This window comes from Puntigrus tetrazona, unplaced genomic scaffold, assembly GCF_018831695.1.
Source record: "Puntigrus tetrazona isolate hp1 unplaced genomic scaffold, ASM1883169v1 S000000373, whole genome shotgun sequence".
Lineage (NCBI taxonomy): Eukaryota > Metazoa > Chordata > Actinopteri > Cypriniformes > Cyprinidae > Puntigrus > Puntigrus tetrazona.
In genome coordinates this window covers 94,463-113,387 of record NW_025048028.1, presented here as the reverse complement: position 1 = coordinate 113,387, position 18,925 = coordinate 94,463, and the positions used below count along the sequence as shown (strand labels likewise).

At 36.3% G+C, this 18,925-nt stretch overlaps 1 protein-coding gene across 1 annotated transcript in view; it reads left to right on the top strand.

Annotated features, from left to right (window-relative positions):
- ssbp2b (single stranded DNA binding protein 2b) overlaps nucleotides 1-18,925 on the top strand; it is a 54,957-nt gene that overhangs the window by 27,452 nt on the left and 8,580 nt on the right. The window contains exon 5 of the mRNA XM_043231421.1: nucleotides 11,450-11,539. Within this exon, the coding sequence (XP_043087356.1) occupies nucleotides 11,450-11,539 (90 nt within the window). The remainder of the gene's footprint in view (nucleotides 1-11,449; nucleotides 11,540-18,925) is intronic.

The following is an 18,925-nucleotide window of genomic DNA, read 5'->3' as shown; positions in this document are numbered from 1 at the left end:
CATATCTAAGAGTTAATGATATTTACGGGAGCAGTTTTACAGGCCGGGAGCAGTAAGGCAGTCCAGCAGCCTTGAGCCGCGTCCAGACCTCTGATGAACTGATAAAACACTGGAGTGCACATTCACGCTGGCGCCGAAGATGACACAGCCCTGCCATACAGTCGTGGCCAGACCCACAAGCCACAACAGCACCATGAGCTCATTCTGCAGAGAACGGGACGGGCCCATTTGCTGACTAACAACACCAGAGATGAACTGGAGGAAAGTGTGGGGAAACTGGGTTTATAGGGCATCTGCGGGACTGGATACCTGTCTTCTTGAGCCCTGAAGTCAGGTTAGAATCTAGAGAGTTAAGTGCTCTATATGTGAAGAGCGCAATATTTTTAGTTGAGCCCAATCCTGCCACACTCAAAGAAACCACCCTTCGGTCACCCCACATGACCACTGTTAATTGGTGCTAAACCCTTCAGTTACACCCTGAAATATCACCTTCATCTCAGAAGTTTGTCCTAAAAAATAAAATTGCTAATGTGACCCTACCTTCGCCGTACATCAACGAGAGTTTTTATTTTAAATCCCAAAGGAAAGAAAATTCACAAGCCAGCTTTGCAAATGTTCTACCTGCAAAGATTTGTCTTTTCTTAAAACATATTTGACATCAATAATAATATTAGTATTTTTATTTTATTTTATTTTATTTACAGTATGGTTGCAAAATTTACCAAGAAATAGAAGTTTCATCTCAAAATAAACTCTTACATTTCTCAGCAAATCTGCCAAATAATCGAAGCTGTGCGGTGTATCAAAATCAGCTTTCTGTTGGTCGGCATAAAGAATATGCATGTCAAATTTTATTGTCAGTTCATGAAATCAAAAATCTCAGATCATCTGATGTAAATTTGCTCTTCATCTATTCTAAAAGAACCAATCAAGATCTCATCTGTGACTTTTTGTCTTGTGTAAATTCATCCTTTACTGTTTGATTGAGAAATTAAAGTCGCCTGATTTGGATTCTTTCTATATTTCTAACATTAAGATATTATTGAAAACCACAATGCACAAACATTTTTCTCTTTAGGAGAAACATCTGTACAGCACAGCTTCTGTCTGGGTCTCATTGCTGTCTTGGGAAGAAAAAAAAAAGATTTTAAAGACTTCTAATTTGTGATTTTTATTTCCTGATTCTCAAAGTTCACCCTTTACCAACCTCCTACCATCCACAAAGTAATTGGGATGACAACCACATCGCTTACAAACCTTGAGGCTTTTTCTTTCAGGAGAAACATCTGAGAAGCATCAAAGTCTCAGTTTACTCTGTTTTATGTACAAGAAACAGTTGAGATATTAAATAGATCTCATTTTCTTTTTTATGCTGGTTCTCAGTTGTCATTGTATAGAGAACTACAATGCTTATGTAGCTCTGTAGGATCCAAATGTTAAATTATTGAGGATTTTTTTCTCAAGAGAAACATCTGAGAAGCAGTACGGCTTTTATATGCAATTCTGAGAAATATGTGAGATTATACTGAGACGTCTAAGCACAGAACAAGATTTTATTGAGGCACCTTTTGAAACTCCAGAAGGATTATTGACATCTTGGTCCTCAAGAAAACATCTGAGTTTCAGCCTGCTCCCTGTTTCATTTGGGGAGAAACTATTGCGATATTAAAGACGTCTAATTTGTGATTTTTATTTCCTATGTTGATTCTCAAAGTTCACCGTTTACCAACCTACCAGCCACAAAGTAATTGTGATGACAGGCACATCGCTTACAAACCTTGGGTATTTTTTTTCAGAGGAAACATCTAAGAAGCTTTAGAGTCTCAGTTTACCGTTTCTTCTACAAGAAATGGATCGCATTTTCTTTTTTATGCTGGTTCTCAGTTGTGATTGTATTGAGAACTGCAATGCTTAGGAGGCTCTATAGGATGCAAATGTTAAATTATTGAGGGTTCTTTCTCACGCGAAACATCTGAGAAGCAGGAGGGCTTCTGTTTGCGTTCCTGACAAATATGTGAGGTTATACTGAAACATCAGATCTCTCGAAACTCCAGATGGAGTATTAAGACCTTGGTCCTCAAGAAAACATCTGAGGGTTTCGGTTTGCTCCCTGTTTCATTGTGGAGAAAAAAATGGAGATATTAAAGACGTCTTATTTGTGATTTTTATTCCTTGTGTGGATTCTCAGAGTTCTCCCTTTATCAACCTCCTACCAACCACAAGGCGATTGGGATGGAAGCCACGGTGAGCGGCTCGTGTCGTCAGAAACCACACGACAGCTTTGTTGTGGTCACGCGTGTGACATGTCGGTGTGCAGACGATACTGTAATAGTCGGCTGTAATTGCTCTAGTCGGATGGAGGAGTTTCGACACAGTGCGGTTTATTCCGGGCGAGCGCTTGGATCTCATTCCTCGTCTAGCGTTGGTGGACCTCCAGGGAGGTGCAGTGCACTGGAGCCGTTTCCTAGGCAACCTTTTTTTTCATCTGGGCTTTGAAATGAGGACCTGATGTGATTGTTAGCAGCTTGGGCTTGTGCCATTGAGTATGCAGCTCCGTCTTAGCCTTCACTTCCCTGAAACACCATGACATCACCAATTCCCTCGACCGACATACCGTCTGACGGACGCACATTAGGGCACCGTCGATAGGAAATATGCTGAACATTGTGATTCATAATACATTTGTTCAGTTTTGTTGGGAAACGTACGATTTTAATGGCACTTGTAATCGTTTTTATTGGTCGTTTGTAGTATGCTCGACTGAAGTGCATAATTATATTTTAAGTAAGATTATCATTTACTGTCAATGAATTTCAAGCAAGCCTCAGTGTTACTGTTAATAAAAAATGAAAACAAATCATATCTGAGGTTTAGAACACCCTAGCAACCACTTAGCAACAGGCCAAAAACTGAAATTGAAAAATGCATCAAACTAAGTTACAATACTTATGTTTTACTTTGGCTGTCTCTGGTGCAGGAAGTGGGTATATTTAGCTCTCACGTTCTCATCTTGTTTCTAATTCCTAAACGTTTCCTGTTCTTAGTTGAGTATTTGATAAAAATTGGCTTATGGCTGTTGACATTCACATATAATGGTCCAAATAGGACGGGTGTTTACCAAACCTTTAGATTCTGTACAGAGGCCATATTTTACTAAATTTTCATTGAATTATGCAGAATTATTTTTGGTTAACACCGTCATTTTTCACATTCTCTTTGACCCTTACAAATAAGCAGCGTGTATCATTTAATGATCTCTGTTATGAATGGCTAACCTCTTCAGATAAATGATTAACAACGCCTCCACTGAAGCTGATGAATACGGTATTTGTGTTTTCATGTAAACACGGATGGTCATATCAGAGATTTAACAGTAAGGCTGTTTTTCCCTGAAAATTTCTACTTGCTTTGCCAACATTTTTACTGGCACTAATACAAGCAATTAGAATGTTTTATTATTACTATTATTATAATAATTATTATTATAATTCTAATTGTAGGTTTCTGAGTTCTAATTAAGTTTGTGAGTTTTTATGTTGTATTATTTATTTTATTTTGTATTATTTAATGCGTTTTGTGATGAGTGATAATTAGCAAAATTTCAACACAGATTGAAAATAAATATTCTTTCTTCGAATTAAAAAACAAAAACACTCTATGTGAGCCAGTCAGATTGTTTTACCTTTAAAATTAGTTCACCCAAAAATTAACATTTTATCATGTAGTCACCCTTAATTTGTTTCTCATTACTACTAAACCCAAAAGAATATATCCTGAAGAATATTGGTAAGCTAATTTTTGCTAGCTAGTGACCTCCATATAGGGAAAAAGTGGAATTTTCCGTTCAATGGAAAATTTATGTTTGATGGAAGAAAGAAAATTACAGATTTGGCACAACATGGGGGTGAGCAAATAATGACAAAATGTTCAGTTTTAAGCGATCCCCAAATGTCACAGGAAACTGTACAGTATAAAATGCATGCTAATGAAGGCTTAAAAAATTCATTAAAAAATAGATATTGTGCTGGACCAATATGGCAAGCAACATTATTGAGCCCTGAATATATTAATGTTTTTTTATGTGGTACTGTACTGTATTTTTCATCTCTCTTGCTCTGTATGTGAATATGAGCTCAGGTGAACTTTATACATTCAACTGAATGATTCTCAGAGCAGATACAATGTCAACACAGAACAGCAGGAGGAGTTCTCACAGTAATCGCATCTTTATTCCGATCTGAGCTGTTAATCGTCGCTGCAAAGGCATCGGAGAGCGTTGACAAATGTGCGTCGAGCGCTCCTGCCAAAACAAAGACGGAACAGACTTCAGGCCAGCAGCATTGTCGGCTTCCCAGGAGAAATTCCCAGTCCAAATGTTTGTCCACTCATACAGCAGAGCTGGCACCGACGCTGGCCGTCAGAGCGGGATGCTTATTATCGGTCCCTGTAGCGGATTTGCCTCCTGGGGAAGTGCAGTGGGGTAACCATTAGCCCGTTCATCCCGTCCCAGGACCCCATACTGCGTGCTATCCCGTTTAAGAGGCTTGATCTGAGGATCGCAGAGTGGCCCCCGAATGTCCACATATCCTTAACTGACCCCAGGTGTATTATGGGAGGTGTTTGTGTGCTTTCTTCACGTTAGTCACTTCTACAAGCAATTCAGCTGCTAATATATTGTGGTGTGCCGTTTTATGCGCTAACAGATGGATGTTCATGGCAGGCTGCGTCCAATGTTCCCAAACTACTAAATGGGAACAGTAATGAAGGGAAAAAAAGTGTCCTTAATTAATTACTTTATATCCAAATTTCTTGGCTGGATTAATTTGAAGCTCCACACTTTTGATAGTCTCCTGTTTTGCTTTTTTAACACACTCTTTTGCAGTTTACACAAAACATAGCTCGCCTTAACAGCTTTATGGAGTGACTAACTAAAAATAGTTATGCTACCAACTACATTTTTCAGTAGCGAGACCACAGCTCATTTGTGTGGCAAATGAAACTACTTTTTCTAGCAAAAAAAAAGTACAGCGTGACAAAAAAATTTTTTTTTTTTTTTTGTTTGTTTTTTTGCCAATTCTTGCACAGATTCGTTTCAGTGAATCAAATAGTTCTAATGGTTCTTTTTAATGAACTATTCAGTGAAAGAATCACCGTTTCATTTGAGTTCAGCAGTGTTTATTTATATATGTTTTTAGTTTTGATGTTTTCCTTTAAAAAAATTATATATATATATATATATATATATATATATATATATATATATATATATATATATATCTAAAATAGATTTTATATATATATATATATATATATATATATATATATATAGCTCAGCTTTTAGCTTTTTATTAATTAAAGGTAATATTAAAATTAAATATTGACATATTTATATAAAAGCAACATTTACATTTGTTGAGACAAATTATTGCTGTCACCACTATTATGTGCTATTATATCCTCCTGTTACTAACATTATGATAAACATTTATTTTTTTGTTTTATTTATGCCATTTTGTTTTTATTTATAAAAATATTTATAAATATGTATTTGATTTGTAGCTTCATTTCAAGTGTGTTCAGCTGTATTTTAAATTATTAATAACGTTTGTAAAAGTGTGATTTGGTCACAGTCTTTAGCGAATCTACAGTGTTTGCACGCACTGAGAAACGTTACAGGTCATTTTCTCGTCCCAGCCTTAAGGAATGTTTCTCAGAAATGTTGACAGCAACTGAAAGTTGGAGCGCTCGTTTGTGGATATTGTAAACATAGCTAAAACCCATCCCATTCTACTTTATTTTCTGTTTGACAAGGGGGTTTTATTTAACATATCCAAATGTCGTACTCCGGGACTGATAATGCTGCTATTGTGCATCAAAACAATGCTGAAGAATCACAAATGTTGAAACCAATTAGCTTTTTTTGCGCTCAGAGGGTGAATTTGTTCTGTTGTGACTGCTTGTTTGAAATGCTGACAGCCTGTTGTTTGTACTGTATATCAAGGCTGGATAAAGCTTCATTAAAGCAGCATACTGAATCGATCTTCCCTTGTAACACACCGTCTGTAAGAAGGTATTTGTAAGTAGAAGACATTCAGTTTTACTGATCTATTGCTGCCTTCAAGTGCTCTTGGGAAGATTCTGCTTGTGACATTATAAGTTGCATTTAGTGATTTTTGAAGTTGCATTGTGTCTCTCCTGACAAAAAAGGGAGGTGTTTTTAATGCTTCCAACAACACATTAAAAAAGAGTTAAATATTCACATTGCATTTTCTCATAATGACATACTTATGATATACTTTTAGCAAAATTACAATCTGTGATGGTACAATGCTTTGCAAAGCTTTCTGTGTTGTAAAAATGTTTGCTAATACTTTTTTTAAACACAATATACATTATGACCATGTATAATAAATCATTTACTGTCAAATAATACATGTATTATAATTGCAATAATAATAATAATACATTCAATTATTGTTAAGAACTTAAACGAAAATATAATTAAATAATGTAATAAAATATTATTATTACATTCTTGAATTACACTTATTATTAATAAATAATGTACTACTATTTTCATGACAAAATGTGTAAATAACGTAGTTGTTTTGATGATGATAATCAATATTAATAAATAATAGTAATGGTTATTACTATTATTATTACATTTTGTAAAAATACATTTATTCTATTGAATGTATTTTTATACATATATTAATTATAATTGATACTGTTGTTAAACTGTTTAATAATAAAAATAAAAAAAAATAATCAATTTTTATCAATAACCAATGTTTTAGTCCTTTTAAAATGTTAAATGTTCAAAACAAATATAAAAATTGCAGCATTAAAAAACATAAAAATGCTAAATCTGTTATATATGATACTATAACATTACTAATCTGCTTCTACCAGTATTTTTACATTTATAGGCCAAGGTTAGAAAGTCAAAGAGTTTCCTACTGACCCATTACGACAGTGCTGTGGATGCGCTCATGTTGTAAATGAGATCATTACATGAAGGAAGCTTGTGCACTGTTTTGATGACAAACCGGTCAGTTATCAGCTCAAATAAGCGCACACAAAGAGTTACGAGAGTCTCTGATATTAACAGTGGACCGTCCGTCTCCAGTCACTCGTTCTCGCTCCCTGTCGCAGATAATTGATTTCATTAATCAGTGCTAATCGGGAACACACTCGGTAACCACCAGGAATCAAGTGGGCAGCACAGGTGGAGGGACTCCCGCGGCAGGCTGTTGAGTTGCTAATTGTCAGAAGTCCTTTAATTAACATTCGCGGACTGGACACGGGAGGACGGACCTGCCAATTGATGGCAAGGGTCTGGCGTGCGGGGGACAAGCTCGAACGGATGCAGTACCAGAAGCTCAAGCGATTGCGGGGACCCCCGTAAGTGCTCCGCCAAACAGCATCCACCAACGAAATCTGTGCCGCTGTTGACGGTCTTTAAGGCTAAACCTGTGCTTAAATAGCTGTTAAGCTATACCCGGCGCGCTGACTATGCGTCAAGCCACGCTGTTTTAATCCTTTTCCGTCTTCTCTTAAATAAACTCCCAGCAGGATGTGCGTTTTATCAGTTCCCTCACAATTCCGAGAATGGCGTTATTACACTCGGCACTTCAGGCTCTCTGTTGCGAGAATGTAAAGCTTACAGGCCCATTACATTTAACTGAAGACTTAAGAAACGGCTGAATTAAACCCAAGGTGCCACTGAGCCAAACGGTAACCGTAGTCCCTGAAAAGTAACCACTCAATAATTCATAATACAAATGCCTTTGCCAAAAGGTGGTAGGTTTACAATAGGTGGGGCGAGTATTATTTGCACCCAAGCTACGTCTAAGTGCTTGTTTATTGCTGTTTACATCGATCGCTTGCTTTGGCTGTAGTATTGTTTTCGTTTCGTTTTGTTTTTCGCAAAGATTGGCTGAAAGATTTTTAAAGGTTGCATTTTTACAAGGTTTGTTCGATTTTAAATGAAATAAATAAAATGGTTCAACCGTTCAGTTAAAAAATATATATTTTTATAAACACAGTGTAACTTTTGAAAGTAATGCATTATGATACTTTTGCGTTACTTTTTGTCTCCTGGGCTGAGCTTTATTTCTTTTTTAACTACAGAAAACCCCAAAAGTTATATTTTTGCCAACTCTATGGGCCTTTTCACACCAAAAGTGAAATTAATAAGCCTCGGGCTGAAGGAAGCGCCTCTGCTCCTCATTCCCAGTTTCTCTCAACAAACAGACAGGAGAGCTGCAGGGAAAAACGGGAAAACAAAGTCACTTAGATATTTTGGTGTAAATTCAAAAGTTACTTAATGACTTAATTTATTAATTATTTAATTATATTTATCACATTTATTATAAATTTTCATACACAATAAAAAAAGGATTACATATTTAATATTATTGCAATTTAATGAATAAATGTAAGTGTAATTTATCTACAAAATAATTGATAAAATGTATATATTGGTATTTTTCTTCTTTTAATTATTCTCTTTCATTTGTATTTATGATAGTGCCTTACAGATTTTGTAACTTTACTAGATACTTGAAAAACTTGAATAACTTAATAAAAAAACGATTTTTTTAATTAAATTATATACATATGTAATATAATTATATGTTTAAATAATGATATTTATTAGTTTATTAATTACTAATATTTTGTGTTTTACAAAAATTGCAAAAATAAAATAGTATTGAGTATTTAATGTCTTTACATTACATGTAAGTGCAATATATATATATATATATATATATATATATGTGTGTGTGTGTGTGTGTGTGTGTGTGTGTGTGTGTATACACAGTGCCTTAATCTTGAGATTGTCCTCTTTTTTAGGACATTCTGCAAAACTGTAATTAATATGATTGAAGGATAAGTACATTTTTGGGTGGACAACACTTTTAATTGTGCACAAGCGAGTCGTTGAATCTCTAGATCAACGTGATTTTCAAGTCATTTTCGGCACATCTTGTACACAGCATTTAATATTGAATTGTATTAAAAACACCCGTCAGCCAGAAACTTAAACACATTAGCTGCGGCGGGTCACCGTTAACGCTTTTATCAGCTCATTTTTAAGACAGTCAGACATCTTTTCTTATTACATTAGTGCCATTTCGGTTTCCCCTGAATGGGATGCTCGCTAAATGAAAGTTACTCTAATCAGAGGCCAGATTTTATTGCCGTGCCCTCGGCGGCGAGGGTTTTATGACTGACTGTGGACCCGTGAAGAGCCGAGGGACGTTAGTTTATCTTTGTTGCTGGTTTTGATAGAGTGCTTGCTCAGCACGGAGGGCATTAGGCTCATTATTGTGCCTCTGCTATCAGGAGATGAGACTTCAGCGTTACTGCAGGAAAACACAATATTCAGCCCCTCGCTGCGGGATCTTATTTACCAACACAAAAGATGGCTTCGGCGTCGATAAAACGGCGCGGACGTTTGTGGCACTCTCGCTCGGTTGTGATTTTTATTACGTCTTGTTGATCTAGGTGAACTGTTGTTGAAAGCACTGTAGCTATTTTCATCATGTAGCCGTCTAGCATTAGAAGAAGCCCCTTCCTCTTCGTATATCTCCACCTTCAATTTGCCGGCAACTTCTTTGTTATTACTGGGCGGATGTGAGTGCATTTCCCTTGCTCATTTCCCTGTGTGCCGAGGGTAATCAGACTGTTGTGTCTAAGTGTGTGTGTGTGTGTGTCTCTGCCATGTCAGTAATGCTCCACATACACACACACACACACACACAGTCTCTAGTCATTGCAGCACAGTTGGTCTTGGCTCTGCGGTCGCGTCGATGTGTGCCAATCCGGCCCGGAGCCGTGACACTTACAAGCCCCCTTGTGTTAGATAAAACATTGCGGTTTGTCACTTGACAGCTGTTGTCAGATGTCAAAACAAAGATTTTGGTCATTACCGAACGCGCAGACTTATCAACTGTTGCTAAAAGCAGAGATGCCACTGAACTGCATTTTTCAGAGGCGTGACGGCGGCTCAGGTGTTTGCAGAACAATGCAAGTGATGTAGCATGATAACTTTTTATGACACATTTTGCAGTGATGAACTGGTTTTAAAAAAATATGTCTTATGTTGTGAAGCAAAATATTTACTACAGTGCTGCTGTTCATCACTGCAAAATATATATATATATATATATATATATATATATATATATATATATATATATATATATGTATTTTAACAGATATTTTTATCATATGTTATGAAATACAATATATTATAATATTATTATTTAATATTATATATATATATATATATATATATATATATATATATATATATATATATATATTAGTGCTGTCAAATATATGTTTATATGTTCAGATTTATTATGTATATATGAATACACAATATATATTTCAGAAAAAACATTATATATATATATATATATATATATATATATATATATATATATATATATATATATATATATTTATAATAATAATACCTTTAAATAATACATAGCAATTGGACCTGCACATACACATGTTTTTATATTATTATGATTTTTCATTGTTAACTATAAATAATTCTGATAAAATAATAATGCATACAATAAAAAAAAGTATATTTAATATCATTTATATTTATATAAATGCATAATATACAAATATAGAAATAAATAATGTTTTGTAATAATTAAATATTTCTTGTAAATTGAGCATGCACACATTATTTACATTATTATGATTATTCAGTATTAATTGTAAAAGACAACAATAATAATAAAACATAAATAACATTTATAAAATAAAGTATCAAGATGTGTGTATAAGGTAAATAAATAATATTAATAAATAAAAATCTATCTATTATCTACCTATTTATTTATGTCTATGTCTATCTGTCTATCTCTTGAAATAAATAAATACAAATAAATAGAAAGAAATGGACTGAGTGAATTGGGTTGCTACCTGTGAGCACAGACTTCACCAGAAAGAGACTTAATGTCATCCATCCACGTCTGCAGACCGACCCATTCTCTTCTAGCACTGAGTATGTGCTTTACCACAGGAACCTAAACGTCCTCCTCATTAGCCCCCTGCATGGGGCTCGCGGCCGCCCGTGGCTCTCTGCATCCTCAGACAGAGTAATCCTGTCTCATTTCATGTGTGTTTGGCCTGCCGTCTGACCTCTACCATCCCTGCCTGCTTGCTTGTGTCTTGTAGGCGGCTGAGTGCGTTTCCAGACAGAAAGACAGTTCTCGCGGTGGTTAGCAGCTGTTGACGGCATCCATGTGTCTGTCTAAGAGATGTAGATTCTGGCTTCGAGGGGACTGTTTGTTTATGGGTGTATGTGTTTGTCCTTGAGTGGTGAATGACCATCAGGGCGCAGTGTTTGGGGAAGCGCCGGTGGCTGTGTGTGTTTTTAACTGGAATATTGTGTGTGTGTTTGTGATTGCAGAGTGCAGCGGCAGCTCCGAGTCCTGTCCTTGGAAACATGCCCCCAGGAGAGGGTATGCCGGTCGGCCCCGTTCCTCCGGGCTTCTTTCAGGTACACACTCATGCATTTACTGCATAGCCAGGGAGAGCTGAGATCTTAACAGGCTTATTTGCCATCTATACACTCTCAGAAATAAAGGTACAAAAGCTGCCACTGGGGCGGAACCTTTTCAAATGGTACACTTTTGTACCTTTTAGGTACTAATGTATACACTAGTCATATGTACGCCAGGTATTATTATGTACTTTTAAGGTACCGATACAGACACTTTTGGTACATCAGCGTACCTTTTGAAAGTGACAGCTTTATTTCTGAACGTATGAAGCTTTAAAAAATCATTTGATAGCCGACAGCTTAATGCATGCTGCATATTGTCTATTTCTACACAACGAAAAATGTTTCTTTTACAAAGGGCGCAACACATAATGTCCATCATGTTAATAAACATTCGAACACGATATGATCTTTCTTAAGGCTCACACAGTTATAAACTAGCACTGTATGTTTTTTAAAAACCCAAAATTCTGGTGGCTTGCATGCAAGTCAAATTGTGACTGAAAATGACTCGCGTCACTTTTCTTCGGATCGTAGACTTCGCCTGGATCTTGTCCACATCTTTCGCAGGATTTTAGGACGAAGGCATCTTTGAATCCTCTTAATTCGTTCTCCGTGAGCCATAACAATGTGTTAGGTTCCCTCAAACATTAACGCGGCCGGAAGACGGCAAAACACACACCTGTGGCTTTTTTTCTGAAATGCTGAACCTCTGCACGATTGTCAAGTCCACAAAAAATACTGTGGCCTGAATATTCAAAAGAGAGGTTTTCTTCTCCCGAGCGTGACCTTTGACATGCACGGCTCCAAATAAAGTGTGCCATGCTTTCATTTTAATCTGGTGTGGCTGTTTGTGGCCTTGAATCGCCGCTTTGAAGGAAAGATGCGCAGATGCGACATGACGCTTTGACCCAGATGCACCGAACACTCATTATCCAAGGAGAATGGAAACATCCTCTAGAGTCTATGTTTACCGCCGCGGTTTGTGTAACTCAACACCTGTGTTGACATGTGAGGTATAGCTCTAGACCAGGAGTCCTTACGAGGCAGATCGGCCCCGTCAGCTTAAAGAGCGCTCGTCTTTGTGCGTAACGTCAACCATGCTAAGGAGCTGTGGTATTTGACGCCCAGTGTGTCGTAATTGGTTTGATTAAGAGCGACAGGATTCCAGCAGCCTGACTGACTGAAGCAGATCTCCAAGCGTGTGGCGGGGGGCACAGGAATCCCCTGCAGATCGCTAATGGTGCTCGTCTAATAGAACGATAAGCTAAGAAGATCAAATCATCTTTCTTAAGTGGCTCAACAAAGGCTCATCTGCCTCCTGCGGTTTCTGACGGGAACAGTCTGTCTTGGTTGTCAACATTTGAGTTTGCGGCGCGTATGCAGTCGCACGATTATCACAGGGTTAAAGAAAACTACAGGAGAAAAAGGAATTGTTTTATGTAAAACAAACTCTAAAATATCTATTTTATTTTATTTCAGTGTGAGACAAGGCCAATTGCATGCATACATGTTTAAAATAGTTGGAAAAATATAAAACTAACTTTTTTTTTTTTTAAAAAGTGCCCAGGTGCACGATTGTCACAAGGTTATTATTAACTAAAATGAAAAGAAAAACATTTTTGTTATTAAAATTACATTTAAAGTTGACTGAAATAAAGTATAATAAAACTGAAACTTGTTTTATGTCAGCTAGTCAAGACAACTGCATATATACATTGTATTTGTATAATTATTTAGTATTATTTGAATAAATTCTTGTGTAATTATTACATATGTATTATTTTGAAAACTTATAGTAATGCTGGACGATTTAAGTGAACTGAAAAAAATGTTAAATATTTGTAGAATATATAATATTTAAACATTTGATTTTGTTCTGTGTTCACAGTCGCAAGATTCTCGCAGGGTAACTAAATAAAAAAAACATTAACTGTTATTAAATACAAAAGTGCAATAAAATAAAATATACAAAAATTTGATTTCATTTTATTTCAGCTAGTTATTTTATTGTTTTAAATTAATTTTAATTTAAATAGTATTGCAATTTAATAGTATTTAATAGTAGCAATATAATAGTATTGAAAATATTTACTTTTAATAGTATTGAAAATAAACTTTATATTTTACTACACCAATGCATGATTGTTTTAGTGTTATTGTAAACTAAAACAAAAGTTACTTAAAATGTTAACTGAAATAAAATAAAATATATAAAAACTTGCCAAGCAAATTGCATATGCACTATACTTTTATGTATAATTCTAATTATAAAATTCTAATCTAGTTTTTTTATCATATTAGTAGTTATTAGTTAAATCATATCAGTAGTTTAAAAATTTAAATCTAATTTGTACTCAAAGTAAAATTACAGAATAAGTATTAAAATACACATAACATACAACTAATATATAAAAATTAAAAATGAATATTTAAAAATAAAACTGAAAACAAAAACTACAATAGTATATCAATGATACTAATATAACACAGGATTATTTAAATTAAAGGAATAGTTCCTTTTCACGGTTTGACTTTATTTCTTCTGTGGAACATAAAGAAAGATCTATTGCAGAAAATCCAGAGTGCTCTTTTCCATAATGGAAAAAGTTCCAAAAAAACATTCCACAGGAGAAAGAAAATCAAATGGGTTTTGAAAGATGACAGTAAATGATGACAGAATCCTCATTTCTTTCTTTTTTTGGGGGGTGAACTAACCCTTTAAAGTACACTGGCCATGTGTAAGCGGAGTTCTGTAGCATTACAGATGAGCTTCAGGCCAGCGGGGGGGCTCTGAGACCACACATGCGCGGTACAAGCTGGAGGATGTTGAAGTCGAGATGATTCCAGGGGAACGAGAGCAGAAGAGCAGCAGATGCATTATTAAAGGAGCTGCATCCGCATTCCGCTCCATTCCAGCCTCTCATCTTTAACTTTCTCTACACTCCCACTCTCTCCTCTCTAAGAACACTGAGGCGTGTCATTTCTCACTCAAAGATGCTATTGTCCCCAGAGACGCCCTGTCCTGAACTTAAAATGTGTTCTCAAAGCAACACCTAATTCCCAGCTGGCCCTCGCCCTCCAGTGCCCCGTGACTGATGGCGTGACCTAATGTTACTTTTTCTCTTGGAAACACCGTGTGTTCGCTGTGTATTCCATCTCTGTTAGCGATGGAATAATATATGGCGTTTTTTTATATTTTGAAAGCCTGAACATATAACTAAACTATATGTAGTCAAGCGAAGTATGCAATATTTGTGATTAAAAGCCAATGATTATTGCATCTCGGCAGTATCAATCAACCAGCGGGTGCATTTACGTTACAGGTTTGTGAAAAACCTTTGCGAGTTTCATTTCCGTTTTGTATTTCCCGTGTCATGCGAAAAAAAATGTCCTCTCATGACAATGTTGGTAGGTTTACGTATCTAGTAGTCATTGCACTAGCCGTTATTTTTTAATCAAAAGAGACTTACGCGTGTATCTTTCTGGGGTGCTTGCGTGCGACGGCGTTTCTTGGAGGTTGTAGCACATCAAAGAATGATCATGATTGATTTTATGTACACTAGGTCAACTGTAAATGTGAAAATTGTAGTTTTTGCTATTTCGATTTGCTAAAATTCTACAATTTAGTGAAATGTACGTTTCCATTAGGCACGTTTTCACTTTTATAGTAAAATACTTTGTTTTAGTGAATAGGTTCATTCAAAACGAATGAAAAAATGTGTTGATTCAGCATTTACATATTATGCATCTTTTAGTCATGTCAAAGATCAATCGTATCCAAAATAGTTTTTAGTTGACGGAATATTTGTGCATACTGTGTATATTTATTATGTTAATATAAATGCACACTCATGCATTTTTAATGTATATGATTACATAATTCATATTATACACAAATACATTTTTCTTAACACGCGTTATATATACATCATAAATATACACAGTAAACAAACATATGTAGACAAAAAGTGATTTTGAATGCGATCGTTTACAGCATGTACAGTATGTATTTATGTACAGTATGTATGCGTGTATATATACGTGTGTGTGTAGCATGTATATAACATGTACAGCTCAAAATCACCATGATTCTTCTTTCATGATGTGATGTACGTATTTCCGAGAAAACTAACTTTTGTTCATGAGAAATTGATTGGATTATCCGTTTCAAGGGCAGAGCAAGCAATTATGTTCGAATAAAGAATCTGAGGGCAGTATTGAGTACGTCGTAGTTTGAAAGTAGCTTTCCGAGCACCGCTGGGTTGTAACAAACGCGTCCCCCCCTGCGCCATGTGGTCAGACGAGGACAAGCCTTTAATCTTTAAGCTCGGTATGAAGAAATCCACAGATCCATCGGGCTTGTAAAGTGAACGCAGGCTGTTGAGAATGCATATATATGAGATCTGCTCCTCAGATGTCTGTGGAGGTGGGTGGAAGTTTCAGTAATTCAGGCAGATGGTTTGTCAGTCAGGTGTTCTGCGGCTCACCGTCGACTGCAGCACATCTGCCTGTGCTGGAAGTCATTTTGTGTCAGAAACACTCGTTATATCAGCCAAATCATAAACTTTATTCTCGGATTCCAGCGTAAAGTACTGAGACCTTAAAGAGCCATCTGTTTAATCCGTGTGTAATCAGCAAACGCAATCAGAATGTGTATGTTAATGCATAAATGTGTACGTATTAATATATATATATACAAACGGAACATCTGTGATGAGACACGCAGTTTCAGTTGGGGTTTTAATGATGGAAAATAGGAGAAACGTAGAAAGCACTGAGCTGGTGCTGAGCATTTCAAGTAAGTTTTTCTGTTGTTTCGTCTTCGTCGTAAGGATTCAGCCTCTGCAACAGTCTTTGTCTGATTTCCAACAGACCTTCATTAGATCAAACAGGGAAGTTTAGCGTAAGAGTGCCCCCCAAAGGCCCGAGAACCACATAACACTGTCACTTTTAATAACTTCACTTCTCTTGTAATTTTTATTTCAAGTATTTTAATCAGCTGCTGTTTTGGTGGTTTTTAGTGGGTAAGTCTGTTCATCAGTATGAGCGTGCTCCACTAACGCGTCTTAAAGCACCGCATATCTATCCAATATCTAATGGTTTATCATTTCAAACCTATTTTTGTCGTTGAAAAATGTGCTTGAGCTATTTTAATAAATACAAGTTACAGAAATATATACATTTAAGAAGTAAAAGCTCACAAATCATTTATTCAACCTCATGTTTTTCCAAACCTGTAGTGTAGGAGGTTCTTTTTTTGTCCGGTGAAGCCAAAAGATGATATTTTGAGGAATGCGGGTTAACAAAAGGTTGATGGTTGCTATCGACTTCCATAATAGAGAACAAAATACCGTGGATGTCAATGGGTACCGTCAGCTGTTTGGTTACCAGAAAGTTTTGTTTGCTCACCCTCATGTTTGATTTTCTTTCTTCTGCTGAACCCAAAAGAAGATATTTTGAAGAAGGGGTAAGAAAAGCCATTGACCTCCTTGATAAATAAAAGTAACACTTGAAGGCAACGGCTACCATCAGCCAAAAACAAGATATTTTGGAGAATGTAAGTAAACATGAAGCTGACTGTAGCCAAAAATACAGTGGAAGTCAATGGCTGCCGTCGGCTGTTTGGTTACCCACCTGTTTGGTTTACTCACCCACACATTGTATATGTTTCTGTCTTCTCCTGAACCCCAAAAAAATATATATATTTTGAAGAATGTGGGTAGCCCATCAGTTGATGGTAGCCATCGACTTCCACAGTATGGTAAAAAAAAATGGGTACATCAGCTGTTTGTTTACACACATTCTTCAAAATATCTTTTTTTTCTGAACAGAAGAAAGAAACTCATACAGCTTTGCTACTACATGAGGGTGAGTAAATAACGACAGTTCGAACTGTCCTATTAAGTGTCTAAATGCATTTTTGCATCACTTTACACTCTTTGGACATCGGTGATTTGTCTCTTTGCCTTCTGCGGAGCGGCACAGGAGAGTGTCCAGCACTTAATATTTCATGCACGTAATTTGATGTAACTTGATAACAGAGAAAGATGGTACAGCAGCAGGGCTGGAGGCCTTAGAGATCCACGTCCCGCTGATTAGAGTCAGAGCGAAGCATGCTGGGTATTACTCCACTCTGAGTGTGAGATACTGCTCTTCCACCAGACTAATGGAGATGATTTACCCTAGGGATGCTTCAGCTCGCTCTGGAGTTCTCAGTCTTTATCCGTGGGTTTTTGCAGAAGCTAAGCAATGATGTGCCAGACTTGCAGACAGAAGAACTTTCAGTGGATACGCTGGGTCTAAAAGCGTGTCACTGAGGCAGAACTTGCCTGCTGTACCCTCTAACATCAGCCCGAAATGTGTTTATACATAATCTACCCATCGAGAAAACATTTCTGGGCCTTAAGGGTGTAGCTTTGAGCTGACCATTTTTGATGTTATGTCAGATTTATTTGTTTATTAATTTATTCACATCATGCTTTTTCATTATCATTTTTACTTTTTTTTATAATATTAGGAATAGGCAAAGCGATATCTGTATTGCAAGAAACATTTTTAAGAGTGCATTGGTAGATTGATATGTATTATAATATTGTGCATCTGCATTATGCATTGCCTAATACATTATTGTGCATCATAATAGTACAATGCTAAGGATGAATGATAGATATGTTATTTTATGTGTGTTATATACACTAAGTTGTGATGTCTTGAACCATGAAAGAAGGTTTTAAAACAACACACAAACTTGTACAGAATTGTAATATTAGTTGTCAATTATTGACCAGTTATCTGCCCAAATTTCTATAGAACGTTAACGCATCCCTTTTATTATTCTCAGATGCATGTTCACTTTATTTCATTAATAAGTTGTAAAAATAGTCTATAGGCACGTATGGACACGCTCAAAATTCCAGCCTTAAGCCGGATCACCTTCTTTGTGCCTTTTTTGCCAAAACCTGTTAGAGAGATGAATGATTGTGCCGGTGTGTTATTTTTAGAAAGCTTAAGCCATGAATTATGCAGTGGACAGATATTAGATTAGATGAATGGCCTGTTCTGTTTTTTTTCTGGCTTTTAGATATTAGACCCGGGCAGGTATTCGTGAAACATCATAGACTCGAGTGTGTTTGTGGTCAGAAGCTGCATATATACAGTACTTTGAGGGATTTGGTTCTTGATCAGCATGGCTTGTAACCCGAGGGTAGTAAACATGGGCTGAGAATGTACTGTCTGCCGCTTCTACCTGTAAAGAGACCTTTCTGTTCACCTCGGTGAAGTCCACAGACCTCACTCATCTATTATTAAAGAGGACAAATGCAGGCCTCTCACCTCGGTCCATAATTAATCAGTGACTGAGGTGTGCAGGGCCGCGGTGAG